This window comes from Mixophyes fleayi, chromosome 7 (genome assembly GCF_038048845.1).
Source record: "Mixophyes fleayi isolate aMixFle1 chromosome 7, aMixFle1.hap1, whole genome shotgun sequence".
Lineage (NCBI taxonomy): Eukaryota > Metazoa > Chordata > Amphibia > Anura > Limnodynastidae > Mixophyes > Mixophyes fleayi.
The window spans coordinates 122,726,565-122,750,555 of NC_134408.1; the positions used below are offsets into that span (position 1 = coordinate 122,726,565).

The window sequence follows — 23,991 nt, forward strand, 5'->3', positions numbered from 1 at the left end:
TAGAATGAAAGTTGCTTGTGCTTAGGTGAACATTGGGTTGCATTAATTTATTAACCTCATTTGTTACATAATCTAAGTGTGTATAAAAACCTATGAGATGGACTTAAGTTGACCATATTATTCTTAAATAAAGCCAGGTGGGTTACATGTATTCATCTGAACATTATATCGGATTACAACATGGTGGATGTACTGTTTCCTGACTAAGGCATCCCCCCCCCTCTTACAGACAGGAAGCTGAGATTAGCTGGAGCCCCTCTGACATCACAAATGACTGGAAGGGGTTAAAACAGGGAGGCTCTCTTACTTAACCAGGAATAAGTCAATCAGCAACTGGTTGGAGCAGCTATTGTTTCCCCTGGATCTGTTTCAGACTCCTAGTCTCCAAAACAGCAGGAGGGAAAGCCATGAGGGAAGGACAGCTCTCCACTCCCATCTCCACCCCCCTAATACCTGCCAGCCAATCCCAGTATCTGTGACCTGTGGATAACCCTGCAGGGAGGGATTCCACACATGGGAAATGTTGTCCCTTTAAGAAGGCCTGCAGGAGAGATTTCTGTGTGTGGGATTTTTGCTTCTAGAAGCTACTGGCGTTGGAGTTTTGACTGCTGCCCGTGTGCTGAGGAGGAATTTACCTGGAAGTATTGTGGCTATTGGATTACAAGCTTTTCCTGGACTTGCAGACTTGTCTGCTCTGCCTGGCTTATTCTATTAATCACGGACATCATCCTTCCCCTATAACTTGGACTGGTAAAGAAAACCTATTTTCGTTATAAACAATTTGGGGTTATTGAACACTGGGGTGTTACTGGGTGATGGTTGAAGTTTGGTGAACACTGGGTGTTGTTTGAATTATGGTTTGATATATATATAAGCTATTGTTTGCAGTTAGCTGTAATAAAGATACCGTTGTATCCACACCTTTTCTTTGCCTGTGTGATCCTGAACCCCTTGATACCAGGACTTTCTTCTGGGTTCCTACCCTAACATCCTGGTATCATCACAGGGAGTATTGGTAATTAGAAGAAATATATGAATAGCACGATCACATGTATACATACTATCATTCCTTACAATGCCCATTATATTAAGGAACCCATATCGGGAAAAAACCTAGTGCTACACCAAAACATTAGTAGTTTACCAAAATAAATACGATTCTAGGCAGTTCCGAGATTGCAAAAATCTACTCAAATTAGAGATAAAAACTATCCAGCTACGCCACTGCACGTTCAACACAGTTTAATGCAGATGTTCTTTCAGTCAGGAACAATGGATACTAAGAAGACATAATAAACCTTCCTACCTGGGACCTAAACTAACCATAAATATGTGTCTCGTGTCTCAGAGATATCTTTATTAGAGAGGTCCAAATTACCCTATGCTTTGTTTTTGTATTTTACCCAAAAATATTAATTGGATGAAGTACGGTAACAGAAAGAAACTCTCATACAATCATGTACTATTGTGCTGATTTTTGTTCCTACATTAGTATTTATATTTATTTATATATATTTACATTAATTTTATAATGACGATCTCAGAATTATCAATTTTGTGACACTGACCAACATTGCCACCCTTAATTCATTCTCTCCATTAACTGAAGAAGTCTATGCACTCCTCTCTTCATCTTACCCTACAACCTGTTCCCTCAACCCTATTCCCTACCAACTTCTCCGTTCCCTCTACTCCACTGCATGCCCACCTCTATCTCACCTCTTCAACTTGTCTCTCTGCACTGGCACATTTCCATCCTCCTTTAAACATGTGCCAATCTCACCAATTCTTAAGAAACCATCTCTTGATCCAGCCTCTCTCTCCAACTACCGCCTTATTTCTCTCCTCCCAGTTGCCTCCAAACTTGATTGATTAGTGTACAAACACCTGTCTCACTTTTTCTCCTCTCATTCCATTCTCAACTCTCTGCAGTCAGGCTTCCGCCGCCAACATTCCACTGAAACTGCTCTTACAAAAGTGATCAATGATCTACTTCCAGCAAAGTCTAAGGGTCATTCCTCCATACTCTTTCTCCTGGACCTCTCTGCTGCTTTTCACATTGTTGATCAGTATCTTCTCCTACACACCCTTCACTCCATTGGCCTTCGTGACATATTTCTTTCCTGGTTCACTTCCTACCTATTGAAACGCTCCTTTAGTGTTTCTACCTCTGCAACATCCTCCCCTCCACTCCCACTATCTGTTGGGGTCCTAAAGGCTCTGTTCTTGGTCCTTTACTTATTACATTATACACCTTTTCACTTGGGGCACTAATTCGCTCATTCGGCCTCCAATACCACATCTACGCTGATAACACCCAATTCTATATCTCTTCCCCTGAGCTCTCTTCTTCTGTACTATCTCATGTAACCAACTGTCTTTCTGCTATTGCTATCTCGACATGGATCTCCCAACGCTACCTAAAGCTCAACATGTCCAAAACAGAGCTTATTATCTTCCCTCCTGCCAGAGCTACCACCTGACCTCAAATCTCCCTGTTAATAACACCACAAATTTTTCAGTCTCCCAAGCCTGCTACCTTGGTGTCACACTTGACTCCACCCTATTATTCCTCACATCCAGACTCTACTCCACCTTAGAAACAGAATACGCCCTTTTCTAACTCAACATGCTATCAAAACTCTTATCCATTCTCTTATCATCTCCTGTCTTGACTGTTGCAACCGCCTTAGATCTACCTCTGACCTTCGCCTTGTCTCTTCTCTGGTAACCACCTCTCACTCCCACCTACAAGACTTCTCCCGTGTGCTTCCCACTTATGGAATTCCCTACCACACTCAGACTTTCCCACAGCCTACAAATATTTAGACGCTCTTTGAAAACCCATCTCTTTTTAGAGGTGACCTTATCCCCGATAACACTATTCACACTAATGCCCCCTCACAACTGTCCCAATCTCCACTCTGAGACGCTCCTCTTGTTTCAGCTGTGCCCTCTTCTATTTAGAATGTAAGCTCCTAATGATCAGGGACCTTCATAACCTTTGTTTTCATATTTGCATTTTTTTTATCTAGCTTGTATGTCACTATTTTATCTAAGTACTGTTTTCTCTACTGAACGGCTATGCGGAGCACTGTGGCGTCTGTTATGTTCATATTATCGCTACCGATAAATATTGTGCAATGTGATTATTGTGGTTCCAACGCACAAAGAGATTTAATAGCAAAATACAGCAGAATTACAATAAACCATGATGATGTATAAGAAGGTATAACAAAATACAAGAAGGTATAACCTAATACATTACGCATGGATCCAGGTACAGCTTCAGTCTTGAAGTCTGCAGTCAAAGAGATTTAATACTGGGCCAGGGCTTGCTTACATACAGTTTGAGTTAACAAAAGAGTGATACTGTCACAAATATAAACAGATAACACTAAGAAAGTTCTTCATTGGTCCAGGATTTACAATGTTCCAGTAGACTGCTGGTCATAGGTCAGATAATTTGGTCTCTCTCCAAAGGTGGGGACAACTCACTCCAACTGTTGCATATGTGTCTTCCCGCTGACAAAACAGTTTAAACCGGCCCATAAACAAAGTGCTTTAGAGTATTAATATTATACCACTCATACCTTGCTATGTGCGATCGCTAGTCTGTTGACACCAGATTTCAGCTTGTAAAATATAGATTAATATGAGACCAAACTCCACACATTTCTGAGGACCTGAACCATAATTACCTTTACTGTAGTTTTATCTATATATAAATCATCTCTAATACATTTACTAATAAATGAATGGGGATTGGAACTTTAATAAATGTGTACTATTTACAAATGTAAGTATGAATGTAATTGTGTGTTGCTTACCTGTGCGATTGCATTATTAACCGTAGCGCACTAATCACAATGGCACGGTAAACCAATATTAATCAATTTAGCCGACTTCATCCAATTATTTGACTTCAACACGCCTTAAAAATCTACAATAATAATAAGATACCTGGCCCCACTTAAGTTCAGAAATCACAGAGGTAAGGAGGAGAATGAAAGATACTAAAATTGTGCCCGGCAGACAGGAGGAGAACTTATTGCGGACACATGGGGGAGTAAGAAGTAAGGAACAGGAAGTGAGGGGCAGCTGGAAGCCCTCACATGAAACACAAGCGTAGAAGGTTAATTTCAGGAGGGACTGTTTGCTATCCTAGAGGTAGGGAAAGATATAACCCATTGTCTTCCACAGTACTGGCCCTGATAGTGTGGTAGGGACACAGCAGGGGAGCCACTGTGGAAGCCAGGTCATGTTCACTCCGACTCCAACCCCCTGGCCCAGCTCCCACCAATGTTTAAGCAGGAGAGTCCCAGGGGCTTGCCCGGGGAGGGGAAAACACTTGGTAATTTGTCCTTGGATATAAGAAGCCACCCCAAGGGGGAGGTGGTATTCATTCTGAGGATTGGTTCCTGGAAGGTGTGGGACTGACTAGTGTTCAGTTTCTGTTCTCTACCAGCAGACCCAGGAATCATTGCTGACCTGTACCTGGGGAAGCAGACTGTTGCTCCATCTTGGGACCTGTCATCACCTCATTCCATCGGGAGATACTCGCCAGGTTCTTGGTAAATTGGTGGGCCCACAGGAGTGGGGAAACTGATACCCAGATGCCCCACCACGCTGATGGAGAGTTGGCCAAACGGCCAGATACAGCAAGATACCAAGACTCCATGGACCTTCTGTTGACAGACTCTTTTGTCTGTGGAATTTTTGTGTGGCTAAGGTAGGTGGAGATAGGTGGGGAACCTTGCCAGGATTCCTATTGATACTGGTGATCTGTTGACCTTTTGTTTAAAGTGTGCAGTTTTATATTCTGTTGTTTTTTTATAAGTAAAGATAGCAATGTATCTGTTGTTCTTTTCTTGCCTGTGTGATTTCTGAACCTAAGGAGGCCGGGTAACCTAATGAACTTCGGTTTTAAAAAACTGACATCCTTACATTTGGTGGCAGACAGTGGGATCACACAGACCCGACGTTAGGTAGAGGTATTCTGATACGGTCTGTCTCTGCAAGGAGGAGAGGCAACAGAGGGTCAGAACCCGTATAAATAAGAGAACTAGTAGGGGATCCCGCAGAGATGGCCACAGAGGCAGACATGAGCAAGGCTGCTAAGAGAGTCTGCAGGGATTTTGCATGAGTTACGGGATCACCTATAAGCACTCTAAAATCCAATAGATGCTGGTGACCTGATTAATGGAGAGGGAGAGCGCCCACCCAAAGGAGATGGAAGAGCCGGGAGAGCAGGATAAATCACTGACATCCCACAGGGACAAACCCCAGTCACTACTATATTAAATGGGTAATTTCAGTATCCTGCTTTATTAGATATGGTACTTTATTGAGCGCCATACTTGTGGATGAAAGAATTTGCCAAGAAATATAAAGAAATACAAGCATTAGTTACTTATATACCCATTAGCATCAGATGGTCAACATCAAAGTGATCTGTTGGGCTATACATGGGCTCACTAGGGTATGCATTGTCTAGATTATGTAGATAAAGAAATTATATAAATTTTGCACTATAAATTATATTTACATTTTTGTCAAACCTGGGACTGTTCATTTAAACAAGTGACAGTTGTAAACTATAATGTTCTATACGGGTAGCTTAGATCAGTGTAAAAAAAAAAGTTACTGTTCTTTTAATGCTACTGTATATGTAATATACTGTACTATAATGTACTGTATAAATTACTACTGTTGAATTAAGCTATTTTAAATGAATTTGTTCCACTAAAGGAAAATCCTGCATTAAATCACTGCAAGGATATGATACAAATCACTGACTGAATGACAATAGCCCTGCACAGAGCAGGAAATGGAGATCCCTGTGTTTGACAGGAGTAGCCGAAGCGTATTCATGTGACAGTAAGGTCGTTAATACTTCCCTACACTCCCTCTGACATTAGCCAGGACAAGCTGTTTGTGGTACAAACTGTCTTAATAAAGCTGTTACAAAGTGACCTTGAGTGGGTTCTCCTCCCTCCATCCGGGTTCTCTTTATAAAGAGCGTAGTGCGCTTGCGTATTGCTCTCCGTTCAGTTCGACCTCTGGTGCCGGTAAGAGGAGGGGAACGCTCTGGGCCTGGGGGTGCTGGGTAATCCGTAGTAATCCTTCCCGGTAACGTACAGACGTGCACCCCGCTTGCGGGTTTCTATCCGAGCTGCCTTCTGGATACAATTTGCATGCTGTATTTCTGTCCGTCTCGCCCTATTTCCTTGACACTTCCGTCTGTTCAGCCTGTAACCCTATTCTCCCCGTTCTCTCCCTCCAGAGGGACTGATACAGACGCCTGACCCGATCTCCAACCGAAGAACACCAAAGCTTCATTCAAACATGTATGCCTGCGCGAAATTCGTTTCTACTACATCTCTGGTGAGTGTTCCCGGGCGGGGTGCTGCAGAGGGGCCTAGTTCTCCGGCTCTTGTAGGTCAAAGTCAATGTCTTCCTGCAGGTGTTCCGCCCTGTATCTCTCCTGTGCAGTCCTAGGTCTGTCTTCATTGTGCTTCACTGTCCGCTGGCCTTTCACTTGCAAATAGCATTTTTACAATCACGGGCCTGCTGCATATCCATGACCTTAAGGCACTTCCACTCCAAGGACACAGGCCGCCATTCAGGCTTTTGTAATGCTTATTAGATTGCTTTGGGATTAGCAGCAGTACTAGTAAAGCTTCTCTTCATTCTGTATTTATAACTATATAGTGACCTTTTTCTGCTTTTAAGGAACTACTTGATATGGAAGGGGTGGTGTCTGTCTAATTACATATTTGCAAGTTTGTGGTTTAGTTCTGTTGAATTTGTGTAATACATTGATTCTGATTATTGAGGTTGTATATGATTTGTGTGGCACTGAAGGAATTTAATTTAGGGGCATATTCAATTAGGTTTCTGCGGTAATGCGTCTTACTGCAGAAAGTGTGCTGTATTGATGGTAATATGGTGTTGCAATAATGTGGATATGCGCCTTTGTATTTAGACTTTAAGGGACATATTCAATTGTTAGAATATCCTGCTGCGTAAAAACTACTACCGTTACGGTACAAGCTGAAATCCAGCGAAAAAACTACCATAATAACACTAATAGTGCGCGGAGCGCAAGATTTTCAGCGTTTCTGCCGACAATTGAATATGCCCCTAAGTGTTGTAATTGTCACAAGTGGCAGTTGTAAATGATACTTGTATTTTCCTATCAGGTTCGTGCTGGGTCCAGAGCTTTGTACAGACCAATCTCTGCATCAGTTTTGTCTCGGCCAGAGGTCCGAACTGAAGAGGTAATTATCAATCTTGTGTTTGACATTGGCCTTCATTCTGTAATGTCAAATTATAATGGTTACTTTATAACAATCCAGTCTCACACTTGAATGTGTTTGCTCTTTACCTTAAACTAAAGTGTTGGATTATAAGTGTTTCATGTCCTATCGAGGGAAGTCATTTTTTAAATGATAACTTTAAACAGACTTTAATGTTACATGAAATCTTTGTAACTCATCTTGCACGATCTGTAGCATTTCACTAGTAATGCTGACGAAAACAAATGCCTGCAGTTATATTGTAGGCCAGTACCTTGAAGGACACCCTCATTGCAGGTCATTGGGTTAATTCAAGGGCAATACTTTTGTTTAACAATTTACAACAGTTCTGATCAATACAGATGCTAGGCTCATTAAAGAAATGTATAATTAATAATGCTGAAAGTATATTTGTTTTATTTTGCTTTTTTTTACCTGTTTTCTTAGGGAAATGCACTCCTCAGTGGGACACAAAACCCATGCACCCAGTTGGTACTGAGGGGATTCCAGACCAGTGCTGTTAGCAGGGACATTGACACTGCTGCTAAATTCATTGGTGCTGGTGCTGCCACAGTTGGTGTGGCTGGCTCTGGTGCTGGTATCGGAACAGTTTTCGGCAGTCTCATCATTGGTTATGCCAGGTAACTTCTCTGTATGATTTGTTTCGGGTTGCATGACCCAATCATTCTGGAATCTTGCTAATGCAAAATCTGAATACAAAGCTTATGTTATACTTTGGCATGTATTTAAAGTGTATACCTAAATGACTCAGACATATTCTCTATAAATTATAGACTTTCTTTATAGGGCCAGACACAAGGATAGGACTCAAATATTCATTAACTTTGAATGTACTAATTGATTATATTAAGGAACAAAATGTGAGACGGGCCTTCAGTGTTAAGCTGAGCAGCCAGATCACTCTTGGCATTACACTGGGAGCTGTGAGCATCTTCCACCAAGAAATGAAAAACTGGTTCTGTAGAATATTGGCTAAAGTCCATATTGCACTATAAATTGATGAGATGTTTTATAATCTTGCATTTATGGGATGTTGAAGGATTAAGATGCTGGTACTTAGACAGTGTTTTATGGATACACTGAGGTATTTAGCCTGATTTTTCGACCCTCTTTGGCCTGGATAGAGAAAAACGCTACTAAAACATGACTGCTAGAGGCATCTTTACTTTGTGCTATTACAAATGTTTGAAGATTGATCTCAAACCATTTGCAATATATTGGGTATGTGAGCAAGACAGTACCAGCTTTAAATAAATTACAAGCAATAATGGTTTCCTGTCATAATTTTCACTGGCAGACCAGGTCCAGTAAAGAATTCATAGCAGAGAATATTGACTTGAGGGTAATCACTGAAGTGGTGTAAGGGAGACTGATGCTTTTAGTATTGATGGAAGTAGAATACACCAATCTGCCTACTATAAGAACAGTGATGGTTGGCTTTCATTGTATGTAACTGCATCAGTCCTTAAGTAAATGCATATTTAGTATCCCAATACTAAGAGTGTTGAAGTTTGTAAGTTACTGGAGTTGCTCTTATTGCATGAAACTAACCTTTGAAAGAATATTCCTCAACTGAGAATTTGCTTTTCCTGGTGAAACTGCATGCATGAAGTTTAAACTGTATTGAATAGTTGTGGTTCCAATACATGAAGAGTTAATTCTACTTAATCTAAATTATGAGCAAGAGGGGTTTTTCTTTCAATTGGGTCAGTTTTTTTTAACATTTATGTATAAAATTTCAGATACTGTGACAGAATATGATTAACATTGTAGAGTACAAGCTGTTATGTTAAAAGAAGAAAAAAATTAGACTCCAGTGTCCTTTAGTATTCTTGGATGAGAATTGTCTGCTAGGAAAAAGTTTATATACTAGATGTGAAAACAGGTGCTACAATCTCTATGGTCATTGATATCAATTGTTATGAAGAATTCACCCAACTCTTCACATTTAACTTCCCTCCACCATGGAATCAAAATTAACTTGTGATTCTTGCAATTAACAATATTTGTCAAAACACTATACTTTCTTACAAATAGCAACTAGTTTATTTCCTACATATTTGCACCCTTTGACCTACACCTAACAAATGGTGGAGCAGTTAGTGGTCATATTTGGTCAATGGTCCACTGGGTACAATCAAACCTTTTATAAAGAACTGAAGAGCAGATTATGCAACTGAATTTGTCAAGAATTTACCTGCCATATGTTTGAGATGGGTGCTTATTGGAAGGCCAACAAGAGGCCTATGGCAACTCTTGCATTCCATGTCTGAGATGGGAGCAACTGTCCACGGGACAATTTTCCTGGCACATCAGAAATCTACATGTCCACAGTGGCAGGAAGAACCTTATGAAAAATCACCTAGTTTCCCAGTAATAATTGAGACTCCCCTCAGTGGAGGAAGAGCCTGAATGCTAAGTGTTTGCATGACTAACATTGTACTTCATAGCAAGAACACTATTCCTACTATAAATCATAGAGGTTGGCGCACAATACTATGTAGATGCTTTTGTTCATGGACTAGGCCAGGGTTTCCCAAACCCAGTCCTCAGGGCTCCCCAACAGTGCAGGTTTTCTGGATCACATGTGACATAATTAGGACCACCTGTGGATCTGTTACAATGTGTCAGTCAGTAATGAATACACCTGTGCTCCAGCAAGGAGATATGGAAAACATGCACTGTTAGGGAGCCCTGAGGACTGGGTTTGGGAAACCCTGGACTAGGCTAAAGGCAAATTGAATGGCATAAAATAAGAAAACCTGTCAGTTTGCAGAGACCCATGACTTGGACTTGATTTTCAGCCAGTCAATGGGCCAAATATACAGCAAGTCACATTGGACAGGCTTAAATGCAAAAATATCTCGAACAGCCCTCTAAATATGGCTGTCCCCTTCTAACATGCTTGAGCAGTGTTGCTAGAATAATGGGCAGATTGCAGTGCCCAGATGTACAAAGCTGGTAGACATGCAGCAACTACAGGAAAATGTGCCCCTGCCAAGTATTAAAACAAGGGGTGGATACTTGCCAAATGCCTGAACTTTGCTTCAATGTTGTATGGGGATATGGCAAATATAAGGGAATACTTGCCCACTGTATAACCAATGGATTTAGTGAACATCAGGAAAGATTCTAAAGGAGCATTTAACACCAAATCTAAACTTATAGTGGATGTCTATTCCGATCTGTAACCTGTATGTACTTAGTAATATAAAAGCAGGATGCTTTAGACAACTCTACATTCTAATGTCGGTGAATTAAGCATTGACTGTTAACTCTTGGAATAACTGGGTTGTCACATTTGAATCCCAATCATGGTTATTGCTAGTATGGAATGATAGAGAAACCATAGTCCAATGCATGTTTTGTATAGGATGGTGTGAGCCATGTGCACTTATTTGTATTTTCTCTCCACAGAAACCCATCCTTGAAACAGCAGCTGTTCTCATACGCCATCTTGGGATTTGCCCTGTCTGAAGCTATGGGTCTGTTTTGTTTGATGGTTGCTTTCCTGATCTTATTTGCCATGTAAATGATTCTGGACATGCCGATACTAAACAGAACAGCTGTAAACAATATTTTACTTTGGCTCCCAAGAAATGTCGTGTTGTCATGGAAATGTACTCTATTTCCAAAGTCTGTTTCATTAAAAATGGTAAAACTTGGATTTAAAAAAACTTTGTACTGTATGATTTGCATGTCATACTCTAGTCACTGTACACCTTAATCTATGAAGTCCTAAATATCTGAAGCCTCCAGTAGGGTTTTGAAAGCACTAATTTTTAAAATGTACCTTGCCATTTACAAACAATGCATTAAAAACATACAGATAGTAATGACTTGTGTAATTGCTCTATTGTGAGTAAGCTTGTGTGGGGTTATTTATGCCAGATACCACAAGACAGCTTCAGAGGTCTTGTTGAGCCCATGCCTCGATGGGTCAGCTCAGGGACGGATCTAGAAAACTACTGTACCTGGGGCAATTTAGGTCCCGCCCCCTTCTAACAGTTTAGGCTGCCAACGGCTGCACAGTATGTGCAGGTCCGTCCAGCCGTGACAGGCAGGGACAGTGTGCTGAAAACACAATCAGAGCAGCCGGGCAGGACACTGTCCCTGCCTGTCACAGCTGGACGGACCTGCACATACTGTGCAGCCGTCGGCAGCAAGTGTCTGCTAGGGGGGCGATCGCCCCCCCCCCCCCCCTTGGATCCGCCACTGGGTCAGCTGTTGTGGCAGCATGAGAACTACACAATATTAGGCAGGTGGCTTTAATGTTGCAGCTGATCAGTGTATGTAAACAGTGAGTCAGACCAAAATGCTGGAGAAAATGTGCTTGTGCTGTTGCCCCACATCTTGGTATCTGACTCTGCTTCCTGTGTACCGAACAGACTTGTGGAAGTATCCAAATTGTTAAGTGTGATCAGAAATAGAAGACAAAGTTGCCTGAGACAGCTTGAAATTGATTCCTGTAATTTGTAGATGCTTGGCAGTTTACATGTGACCACTTTATCAATGACTGCTACAATAGTTAACAAATAAGTCATTTTTGTTGCATTTTCAACAATCTCCCAAACTAGTGGATCTGTTTTTTAAATATATGATCGTTAGTCCCTAAAGTTTTCAGAGTTCTTGCACTGTTCCTCCTTACACATCTATACAGCAGCTGGACTATCTCAGATTTGCTCAACCATTGAAAGTCGATCTTAAACACCCTTCTAGATCAGCTAAAATGGAGAACTAATGCAATAAGAAAAGGAGATGTATACATTTGAATAAGTTCATTCAACTATATGCAGTCAATCTAAAACTATTGGATGGGGTGATCCTTGGCAGTTACATTATTACATGATTAAGTTCTAGCTGCACTGCAACATCTGTACAATAAAACTTGTGTGGAGGACTGCCACATCTATCTGATGCTATAATATGTAGCACCTTATAAGACAAACCAGAGGACAAGTGGTGCAGTTGTATTTCCCTTCAACCCTCATAAATGGACCAATGTAACCTGCTGCCTAGTGATCTTTGAATCACATGTCTGTAAACATTTATCGCAGTAAAAATACTTCTGCTCCAGGCTGTCATTAAATGATCACATAGTTGTACTATACAACTGTAAGCCCCCCCCCCCCCCCCCCCCCCCATTCCTTTATACTCCTAGGAGGAAATTCAATTGGCCACATTACTGTCAAAAGTAACACAGTATTGCAGTAATAGTGCACATAATTACTGATAACAGTAATTTCAAGCTCTGTTCTATTTCTTGCGGCTCTGGGAGAAATCTGTTAACATGGTCATTTTAATGGTAATGGGTTTAGCACAGTGGTGATCTGGGGGGGTTTAATCCCTCCTCCCCCTTAAAATCTGAAAATGGTCACACAAGGTGTATATTCATACCCAAAATACAGTAAATTGGGTTATGGGAGTTATTTTATGAACAGGCATTGTACCTGCTGTTGTGGCAGATTTGCAATTTGTAAGCTGTCTTAATACACAAAATTGCGTGTCAACATACTCTACCTAAAAAGTTAATTAATTGCCAAGAAACAGCCTTTGATGAACTGCAACATGTATATGAAAATAGGCATCCAGATGGTCTATGGATGGAAGAATGTCTCCTTTCCCAATGTCCATGAGGATAGAAATCAGACTCCATGTGGAAATGTCAGGTATGGATGAACTTGTGGATTTGAAGAGACTCAACAACTATATTTAAAAAAATAAAAATAAAAGCCCTTGATGATTTTCTGACAAGGAAGTGCCTGGAATAGAAGCCTGTGCATTCATTTGCAGGAACAAGAGAAATTGCATAAGTCTCAATGTTTGCAGACTTTTATAAGGCTACTCATTCTTCCATGGTTAATGGAGCTTTGCACTGAATAATGAAGCTCCATTTGGGATACTGATGAACTATGTAGTACCCATTTCTGACAATGTCCCAACACCCACTGATGTGTGATCGAGTGGGTCGATATGAGCCTTATCTTGGACCTCTGTATAAAGTGTTTCTCCCCATAATCTAAGTGCTCCACTGAAGCCATAGTTGAGCCTTATTTCAAAGTAATTCTAGAAGAAATATGGAGTTTCTTAAAGAAATTGTCCATCTTCATATCTCTGGGATTTCAAAAGCAAACCCCATCTTTAAATAGTTTTGGATGATATATTCACTACATGTGCATCTACTTTAGGGAGCATATTCCATTTGAGTTTCTTCATTATTAAAATCCCCAACATATTTAAGTTAGAGTAACACTTAAACACTTGTGCCCAATTCTTAAAAATCAGTTCCTTCACTACTTGAGGTACAGGAGGGAACACAACCCCCCCCTAACTATTGTCTTATGGTTTTCAAAAGGGGGCTTTGTTTCTGTGGAAGACTGTTCCTGATATAATTCCATAGATTTGTAAATATGCTCAAGTAAGCTTTACACAGGTTAAACATCCTAGGCGACTACTGCTCTGATGGCTGATTTCATGCCTTGAATTTTTAACTGCTTATTGTGCGAAAATCTCCTTCCACTGGTTCCATGAAAGGTTTGTCATGGGCTCCACAAGCTTTATGGATATTTCTTTCATTTATGAGTATTGAATAGACCTAAATGCTTCTAAAATTACTAACCTAGATAATGCAGCACCTCTATCTTAAGGGCTTACCTAGTGCAAGTGCCCCTTGGATGTTTTCAGGGTCTGTTTTGGACTCGGTTTCTATTTCAGGTCCATAAAACTAACTGGAGATCAATGCAAAACATTTCCTAGAGGCAGGGACCTGTAGAGCAGCTGAGTGCCTGCCATCAGCCTGGTTTTCCATCTGCAATGCGACCTATGAAGCTGTGCATGTGCAATGACACGCTGCCTAGTTCCAGAACACCTGAGCAAAATGTAAAAATGACTACACCAGCGGGTAAATGTATCAAGCTGAGAGTTTTCCGGCGGGTTTGAAAAACCAATCAGATTGTAGCTATCATTTATTTAGTACATTCTACAAAATGATAGCTAGAATCTGATTGGTTGCTCTAGGCAACATCTCCACTTTTCAAACCCGCCGGAAAACTCTCAGCTTGATACATTTACCCCCAGATCCGCTCCTGGAGGTAGCAGACAGGTGTTCCCAGATAGCCAGCCCAATGCTTGGTTTGCAGCAGAGACTGGTGTGTCAGGACCTTTAGAGAAGGTAATCACCTACCTACAGGGAAAAAAAAGACTACCTGCAACAGCTATTACTAGATACAGTAATAGATGGGAGGAGGCACTACCTTAAATACCATCTGAGGAATGTTTTTGTAACCTGTCTGTACTTAAACTGGAATAGGAATATCATTTAGTTATGTCTGCCATGGAGGATTAAAGAGGAAAACTAATTTAAATCGAATGATGTAATTTTGACAAATGCAGTAGTGTACAATATTTTTTTCAATTATTTGTGCCACACATAAAAATGCCATACTCCCTAGGTTTCTAGGGTGTTCACCAAAATTCGTGCACAGAGCAGCACAGGATGGAACAGGCACTCTTCAGCAGCCATAAACGGATACATTTTTGCAAATAAAGATACTCTGTGCTGTGCAATTTACATATTAATTAACTTATACCCCAGCATCTGTTTTCATTATATCCCACACACAATCTTTTGCATCAATTCCTGTCTGCTGCACAACTTTTTCACATAACACATATTATGCATTATTTGTTTCTCTCCAAATCTGCTTTGATCTCAGGAGCCTGTGGGTCAAGCTATGGTGATACAGCAGTCACCTCACATACCTCATTTTAGCTGTCAGACATGTCCTGCACTCTTACACTTTCCTACCAGCTCTATGTTCAAGCCAGGACTAGTGTTGCTTATTTTTCCCCTATATACAGCATTTGATAACATTAAAAGTGTACCTGAGCTTATCTGAGCTTGACTCCATTCAGAAATACTTAGTAAAACTCATCTGGAATAACAAGTCTCACAGGATCAAAGAAACCTACAGTAAAGAAACCTACTAAATGTGGGAGAGAAGCTTCCCAGATCTAAAGATTTATATTGGGCTGCCCATCTGAGAAAATTGTAGTCTCTTTGCCCCTACATCCTCTCTGTTCTGGGTTGATATTAAGTCTAAATATCTAATGCTGACATCCCTATCGTGTATCATGAGGTTGCCTCTATTTAAAAACTCTCCAACCCTAAATTTTTCAGCAAAGATCTGAGAGACATACAAACCCCACCTGGATATACAGCCTTCCTCCCGCTGTATCTTGGGTTTGCCCCTCTTTGGGGGCAAACCTGATTTCCCCATGGGTTTCTCTATTACCTTCACTTGATTAAGGTGGGAGCACAGTTTGTTGGTGACCTCTTACATCAGGGTAATGGTTCTATCTTTGGCTGATATATGAACCAAATTTCCTGACCTCTACCCAAAATTTTTCTAATACTTTCATCTATGTCATGTTGTGGGGTCTCCAAATGGGCAGGGCCCCTGCACATCACTCCATTAGAAAACTTGTGCATTTCCTCATCTCTTCAAAGTGGTATGGTCTCTTCTATATATAGTATAGTGCTCAATGCTGTATTATCCCCCGAGCGCAGGCACGAGGAAGTGGGAGAAGGACCATATATGGTCCAATAGTCCTCTCCCGGAGGAATATTGGGAGACTATCAGAGAACAAGTAGCCACCAGTTCGATTTTCACTCTAGTCAAAGAGAACGTATACAAAGTTTATTATAGATGGTACCTCACTCCTAATAAACTTGCCAAAATGTATCCCTCTACCACCTAAGTCTGCTGGCGAGGAACCTGCCACCAAGTCATATTCATACTTATCTGGTGGTCATGCCCGAAAATACCCATCGTTTTACAGTTGCTCCTGATTGCAAATACATGTTACAACATGCATACAAGACTGCCATAACTACTGATCAGAACTAGCCCTGTAGCAAGAGAAACTTTGAGACGCTCAGAGCTTGAATCGGAAGTGACTGCGTGTGCCTGAGTTTGGCACGTCCCTATTGTACAGCAAAACGCCCCTTCCTCACCTCGTTCCCTCCCAGAATTGTAGGTTGAAGTAAATGTACTTTGCGTTCCAAGACAGAGCAAACATTGCTGCATTTATAGACGTATCTTCCCATTTCTGGCCATGCGTAGAGTGATTTTGCATACGATACGCTAAAAATCGGCAAATACGTGCCTTGATGTTGGAGCAGAGTTGTCCAACCCGCGGCCCAGCACGCCTGTAAATGTGGCCCAGAAGGAGTTTTGGTTGTGGAAAGGGGGCAGCACTGTTAATGGAAAAAAAAAATCCTGCATAAAAAAGAAAAGAAAATACTTACCTTGCGGTCACACGGTCATGTCAGTTGGTACTCCGGCTCCCTCCCTTGTCTCCTCCTCCGTGAGGTGCTCGCAGTGAATGTCGGGGGTGATGTCATCACGCCCAACATCCATTGCGGAGCGCAGCACAGAGGAGTCACCCGCGCGAGAAGAACAATCAGCAGCACAGAATTGGAGAGAAGAGGACAGGAGAACAAGCCGATTAAAAGGTAAGTTAAGGGGGATTTTTTTTATTATTTCAAGGGACGCTGACCAGTGAATAAAAGTCACCTGGTCCTGGAGCATCATGGACCTTGTTCCCTGCTACATACTTCTACTTGTATTACTAATGGGGCATTATATATTTTTCTCTTTGGCCCATTATAAGTTGTTATCCCTTAACTAACATAGTGGTGTAATTAGCAAAACAGGTCACAATTTGGGGTCACAGTGATGTATATGTCAGGTACCGCAGGCCTGGTCAGGGCACCCTGATATACAATGCCTGGCTTAAATGCACTTTGTTGATATTGCATCAAAACAATACAAAAAGTGATTATAGTATAATAACTGGAGAGGATTTTTTGAACAGGGCGATTGAATAGGGGGATTTGAAAAAAAAGTGATATATATATATATATATATATATATATATATATATATATATATATATATATAGATATATATCACTTTTTTTCTCATATATATATATATATATATATATATGTTAACTAAGTTTTCTATGGTTTTTTGGATGATCAGCTATCGTTATTGTTAGTGTATCTTATGTGCGGCCCAAACCAACTCGTCGTCCTCCAATGTGGCCCAGGGAAGCTAAAAGGTTGGACACCCCTGTGTTAGAGTATAAAATATTGATTTCTCACTTTCAAATGTATGAAGAGATTTTGCTTTTTACCATTTGGAGTGCAGTCCCACTGTAGATAAGAATTTAATTTCTTCAATATAATACCACATAACATTTTTTCAGAAAATACTAGGATCGTTTAGGATGTTGTGTTTTACAATATTGCTATAACAATGTAAAAACTTTGTAATTAACTTGTGTTAGTACTTTTAAACAGGGTGCAGTGTAAGGTTAAGCAAAAGGTCTGGTTTATAGCATATTTGCTGGGGAAACATGCAAATTCCATTTACGGTCAGAGCAAGCGGAGTGCCCATGATGTGCAGTAAATGATGCAAGTGACCTGGATATCACAGAGCATTTATCTGAATCCAAGAGGAACCCACAGGACTTGTTATCACAGTGACTCTGCTCATTGCTCCAGGGTTACTGTATTAATGGGTGAAATCTTATTGAGGTAAATGAGTAGCCAGCAGGGCATCTCAACAGAGTACTGTGAAAATTAAATTAGAGTCACATGTACTAGTACAAAACAGCAATCAAAACTTTTAGAAAAGTGAAAGCCTATAAAACTTACTATTCTCCAAATGTTTACAGAGGACTACATTTTGTGGACCTATAAGGGAGATGATTTAGAGTTAGAAGCAAATCCAGCTACTGGGTGCAAAAATTGCACCTGGAAAAACATTTTGGAAAATGTAAAATCCACAACCTCATTCAGAGCTTGCACAATTTTAATATGTACTGTAAAAATAGTATATGTGTGCAGCATGCAAGAGCAGAACAACATTTGCATTTGTACCCGTTACAGTGCAAATTCTGCACACGGGTGAAGTTTGCACCTAATTCAAAAGCAGCTCCATGATGAGGTTCAGATAGTATAATGCCCTATCCCGTGTACCATATAACTACCATATTCACAAGTAGCCTTGTGTGCAACAGCTTTATGACCACCATTTAGCGCATGTGCCCAAAACAACAGTCACATAGTCAGCATATTCTCACAATACCCTACCCTTGGTCCAACATATGCTGACTTGTGCAAAGCATAACCGCCTCATGTCAACCAGTCCTGTGCCAAGCACAGCTGCCCAAGGTTCATAACAATTCTCATGCCCACCATAACTTCCCACCACATCCCTATGCTGATTATATAATTTGTGTCAAACAACAACTCATGCCCACGACTTGCTGCTTGTACCTAGCATATAATCATGTCTACCACCATGCTTTACCATGTACCCAACATAACCGCCCTTATGTACATCACAGTCCTTAACTCCGCTCTCTTCATTTGTGGTTAGTGTTAGCTCCAGATTAGCAGAGATTACACCCCTCTACTAGTGTAGCAAGCCATTTAATACTAACGATGACCACTACAAATATTTAGTAATGACAATCGGTTTATTCAGAGCTCCAGCAGTTTTTCAGAACTTTATCTGCAAAATGTTTCTTCTTTATCAATTTTATATTCTTCATTCTTAGTCTACTTGGATGATAGCCTGATTTGCTTACTTGATCTTGTATCTCATCGCCTGCAAGTCAACTCAGTCTCACAGCGCCTACGTGAAAATGGTCCCAGCGGGCCCTGGGTGCCAGGGCATGCTGCCATTTGTGGTTCCCCACTTGCATATGTACTATATACTAATATATACTATATACTAATACTACAAGCACCAGCATACCCTTGCAGCCATGGTTATCCTGGTGCTTCTAGTATTACAAAAGCCAGCATGCCCAGACATTAATGGCACCTAGGCATGCTGGAACCTGTAATGCACCAGGGACAAAATTATTTTTTACTATCAAAACATTATTATTACCCCACATCCATCACCCAAGGGTGTGGGAAGAGCCCTAGTGCTATCAGCATGGGGCTGGGTACACCTAGTGGGGGTGGTCTGCAAATGCGGACCCGTTCTCCCAAGGGAATTTCTCACATATATTTTCCCTTTATTGTACAGCCTGTGTGCTAAATCTTTATATTACATATCAGCCAGTGCAATTAGATTTGTATGTGTCTAGTTGTACTATGTATAAATGTTTATTATGTAAAGCGTTTTTATGCCATGTTTGTTATTTTTATTTTTTTTATAAAAACATTTGTAAACATACAGTGTATGAAATATTAAACTCTATGGGGCATATTCAATTGACGGCGGGATCGCTGAAAATCCCGCGCTCAAAAAATATTACCGTTATTACGGTAATCCTGCGCGGGAAAACCGTTAATACGGTAATTTACTCACTGGATTTCAGCTCGCTCAGGGAGCTGCGAGCTGAAATCCAGCGAGATATTACCGTATTAACGGTAATATATTTTGAGCGCGGGATTTTCGGCGATCCCGCCGTCAATTGAATATGCCCCTATAAGGGGTAACGGTAGTAGTAAATTGATTGCATGTGTATTAGTGGAAGTGGGGTCCCAACCTAGTATTTTACCTAAGGCCCTAGGAGGTCATATTCCAGCTACCCTTTTAACCAGTATTACCATACTTTACAGCACATTTTTAACACCCAAACTGATAGAAAGCATCACAGAAATCATAGCTATTAATAACAGAACAAAATAGCTGGCATTTTCCCTGTGACTATCATGACAAGGACTTTATTACATTTCCTTTTAGTCCAGCTTTGATAGAAAACACCTGAGAGTATCTCAGCCCATCGACGTTTGAGGAAAATAGGACACCTTTTGTTAAAAAGATGGAACACTCATCTATCAAATTAGTTATTGCTGGACCAATATGATACTAAGATCTTTTAGGTCAAGTAAAATGGATATTAAAAAAATATCCAAAATTAGCTGTAATTTAATATCCTTAATGCAAATTTCCCTATAATTAGTAAATTAAGCTAATAACTATTATACAAAGTTAATGATGAAAACTGATTAAGCACAAAAATGCTTGATATTCGGGTCAGTCTCCCGGGCTCCCGCGAGAGTTGGCATTTCTACCACATCCCGGAATTCCCTTGTTAAAATGGCGCGATCCACCGTGAATCGCTCCATTTTGGACCCGCTCCCCCCCGCTCGAAAACGTAATTTCCGTCGCAGGGGGTGGGGCCAAAATGACGCGTTTGGCTGCGACCCGCTCCCTCCCGCCCTCCAGTCACGCCCCTCTCCCGGAAACAAGTTTCCGAGAGTAGGTAAGTATGGTTTTCACACTTCCCACCATGTATATTTCCAGTTGGTCACACAATCCCGACTGATATTTCAGAGACAGTTACTTGTTACAGAACCAGATGTAAAGCACAGGTATACTGTAATGCGAAAATTCCTGTCGGGAGAATCAGGTAGACATTAACTGTGTTAGGGAAAGGGACAACTAATAGTAATGGAAAATACTTAGGATACTTACGGATAAAGCTTGGGTACTTTGTGACACAGCTAAGGACACAAGGACAGGCTATTGCCAAGAAAGGGAAATAGATTCAAGGGTGTATCCGAAGAAGAACGTTGTATAGATTATGTTGCAGGGATTCATTTTGTGACAGAATAAGGAGGAAAACAAGCCGGGAGATGTTTAAAACAAGGGGGAAATGGAGTATGCACTATTAGAGATCATAATGATGGAGCCTGAATAGGAGAGACCATAAAGGAATTACAATGCCACTCCCAGATGTCAAGGGATCTCTTGTTTCAAAGAAGGGAGCTAAATGTTTTAAGTGTTGTTATTTGACCAAGATAATCAATAGATCTCAGGGATGAAATTAAATTAAAATACAATACAATGTAATAAATTACTAACCATAGCCTTAACACACTTTTGAGGACATATATTTTTTAATGACATCTGTTTAGTGCCTAGTCACTGGTTTTTTTCTGGAAAAGTCCCATTACAACCTTTATGTATTTATGTATGTATGTCATACACACCATTTTATGTAAGTATATATTACTGTTATTAATTAGCCAATGTCTGTAGGAGTGGGATTACCCGTAGTGTGACCAAGAGGCTGAGAAATCACCTATCACCATTACATTATTTTACACTACCGCTATGAGATCTATTATCCAAAATAGATGGGACTATGCTGTCTGAAGAAGGGATTTTTTCTATATTTTGAAGCACTTTGCCTTAAAATATACTAAATTATAAATAGATCCCCAGTCTTTCCAGTTTCTACCCCTGGCATTCCTCTCCTCCTGACAGTTGTGAAGCAGAGCTCCTCATAGTAACTGAAGGAGACACTTTCTGATCATGTCTGTGTGCATGACATGATCACCAAATAGCAGCAATTATTTAGTCTTCCTTTATGATTTTATCTATTATCTAGTTAATGGTTTCCAAATAAAATAACCCTTAACTGTACCTATATTCATAATGATTAACTCATAGTCACGTGACCCTTCCTTCCATTCTTATTACCATCTGGTGTTTTTGCAAAATAAACCACTTTCCCAGAATTCCTAACATGAGATAGCACCAAAGAGTATTGCGGCATGGGGACGGCTCATGTCCTGCTGAACCACTGATTGGTTATAAACAAACGTCCTCCGTATATCAGCTGGCAGTCTGTATCCGTGGTACTCAGGGCCTCCAATAGGACTCCAGGGCCCCTGTGCGTGTGCTTCTTATGGGCACCCCCTAGTCTTGGCTAGGGGGATATCAGCTGGCAGTCTGTATCCGTGGTACTCAGGGCCTCCAATAGGACTCCAAGGCCCCAGTGCGTGTGCTTCTTATGGGCACCCCCTAGTCTTGGCTTATGGGGGGTGACCATGCAGACCAGCAGGAAGCTATTTGTTCTCCCAGTCACTCTCCCCAAAATCAGGCTCTGATGGGACCGGAGCCCTATCCGTCCTCTCAGTCATCACCTCCCCATTCTCCCCGAATTCCATTGATAACCAACCAGTTACCTAGTTATACCTAATTTGATAATTGTGTTTGAGTGTATGCAGATTAATTTAAACAAGAATCACAGAGTTTATTTTCAAATTTTTTTTTTTATTTAACAATTTTCAGAAATGCAATTGAAATATTGCTAATGTTTTATTTCAAATTAAAACATACATTTGTTATTCTGCATAAAATAGGAACATATGTTTTAACACTGTCCTATGTCTTTTACACACTTGTTCTATAAGAGAACCATGATAACGGATACCCCTGGACTCACGAAGAGTCATCCTTCAGCGCTCAGGAGAGGAAAAACCCCCCTGTGGAGGAAACCTCTGGGGAACCATGGCTGCGAGGACTGCCCTTCCCTCTGGGCATTAAGGGGCTGCAGAGATAACGTGTAAAGTTGGAATGTTTGTTGATCCATACAGGTGAAATTCACCAGTATTTCTGGTAATAATGTCCATTGTTCCGGTCTCTCCTGTTTCAGCTCTCGGTGATCTGGCTTCAGTTATTCTTCTTATAGATCCAGAGGAAGACAAAAAACCCCTCAGAGACATTTCATTTTTCTCAAAGAGGGAAAAAAAATTCTTCCTGACTCCACGTATGGCAATCAATATTCATCCTGGATCATATATAGCTCTGTAGAGAAATAAAAGGGAGGGTGCCCTGCTCCTAGGAGCTTACAATCTAATGAGATGAATCTCACCCATAGGGCTTACAATTTGATTCATTTACACAGAACAGGGGAGGGAGCCCTGCTCAAAGGAGCTTACAATCTAATGAGATGAATCCTGCCCACTGGGGCTTACAATTTGATTCATTTACACAGAACAGGGGAGGGAGCCCTGCTCAATGGAGCTTACAATCTAATGAGATGAATCCCGCCCATAGGGCTTACAATTTGATTCATTTACACAGAACAAGGGAGGGAGCACTGCTCAAAGGAGCTTACAATCTAATGAGATGAATCCCGCCCATAGGGCTTACAATTTGATTCATTTACACAGAACAGGGGAGGGAGCCCTGCTCAAAGGAGCTTACAATCTAATGAGATGAATCCTGCCCACTGGGGCTTACAATTTGATTCATTTACACAGAACAGGGGAGGGAGCCCTGCTCAAAGGAGCTTACAATCTAATGAGATGAATCCTGCCCACTGGGGCTTACAATTTGATTCATTTACACAGAACAGGGGAGGGAGCCCTGCTCAATGGAGCTTACAATCTAATGAGATAATTCCTGCCCACTAGGGCTTACAATTTGATTAATTTAAACAGAACAGGGGAGGGAGCCCTGCTCAAAGGAGCTTACAATCTAATGAGATGAATCCTGCCCACTAGGGCTTACAATTTGATTCATTTACACAGAACAGGGGAGAGAGCCCTGCTCAATGGAGCTTACAATCTAATGAGATGAATCCCGCCCATAGGGCTTACAATTTGATTCATTTACACAGAACAGGGGAGGGAGCCCTGCTCAAAGGAGCTTGCAATCTAATGAGATGAATCCTGCCCACTGGGGCTTACAGTTTGATTCATTTACACAGAACAGGGGAGGGAGCCCTGCTCAATGGAGCTTACAATCTAATGAGATGAATCCTGCCCACTAGGGCTTACAATTTGATTCATTTACACAGAAGAGGGAAGGGAGCCTATACAAGATACAAAATGCTTCTC

The 23,991-nt window shown here is 40.9% G+C and overlaps 1 protein-coding gene across 1 annotated transcript; it reads left to right on the plus strand.

Moving 5' to 3' along the window:
- The first annotated feature begins 5,966 nt into the window (after positions 1–5,966).
- ATP5MC3 (ATP synthase membrane subunit c locus 3) lies at positions 5,967–11,158 on the plus strand. Its single transcript, XM_075180582.1, has 5 exons — positions 5,967–6,071; positions 6,287–6,387; positions 7,206–7,283; positions 7,749–7,942; positions 10,740–11,158. The coding sequence occupies exons 2-5, from the start codon at positions 6,349–6,351 to the stop codon at positions 10,852–10,854; spliced, it is 426 nt and encodes a 141-aa protein (XP_075036683.1). The 5' UTR covers positions 5,967–6,071; positions 6,287–6,348; the 3' UTR covers positions 10,855–11,158.
- The last annotated feature ends 12,833 nt before the right edge of the window (positions 11,159–23,991 follow it).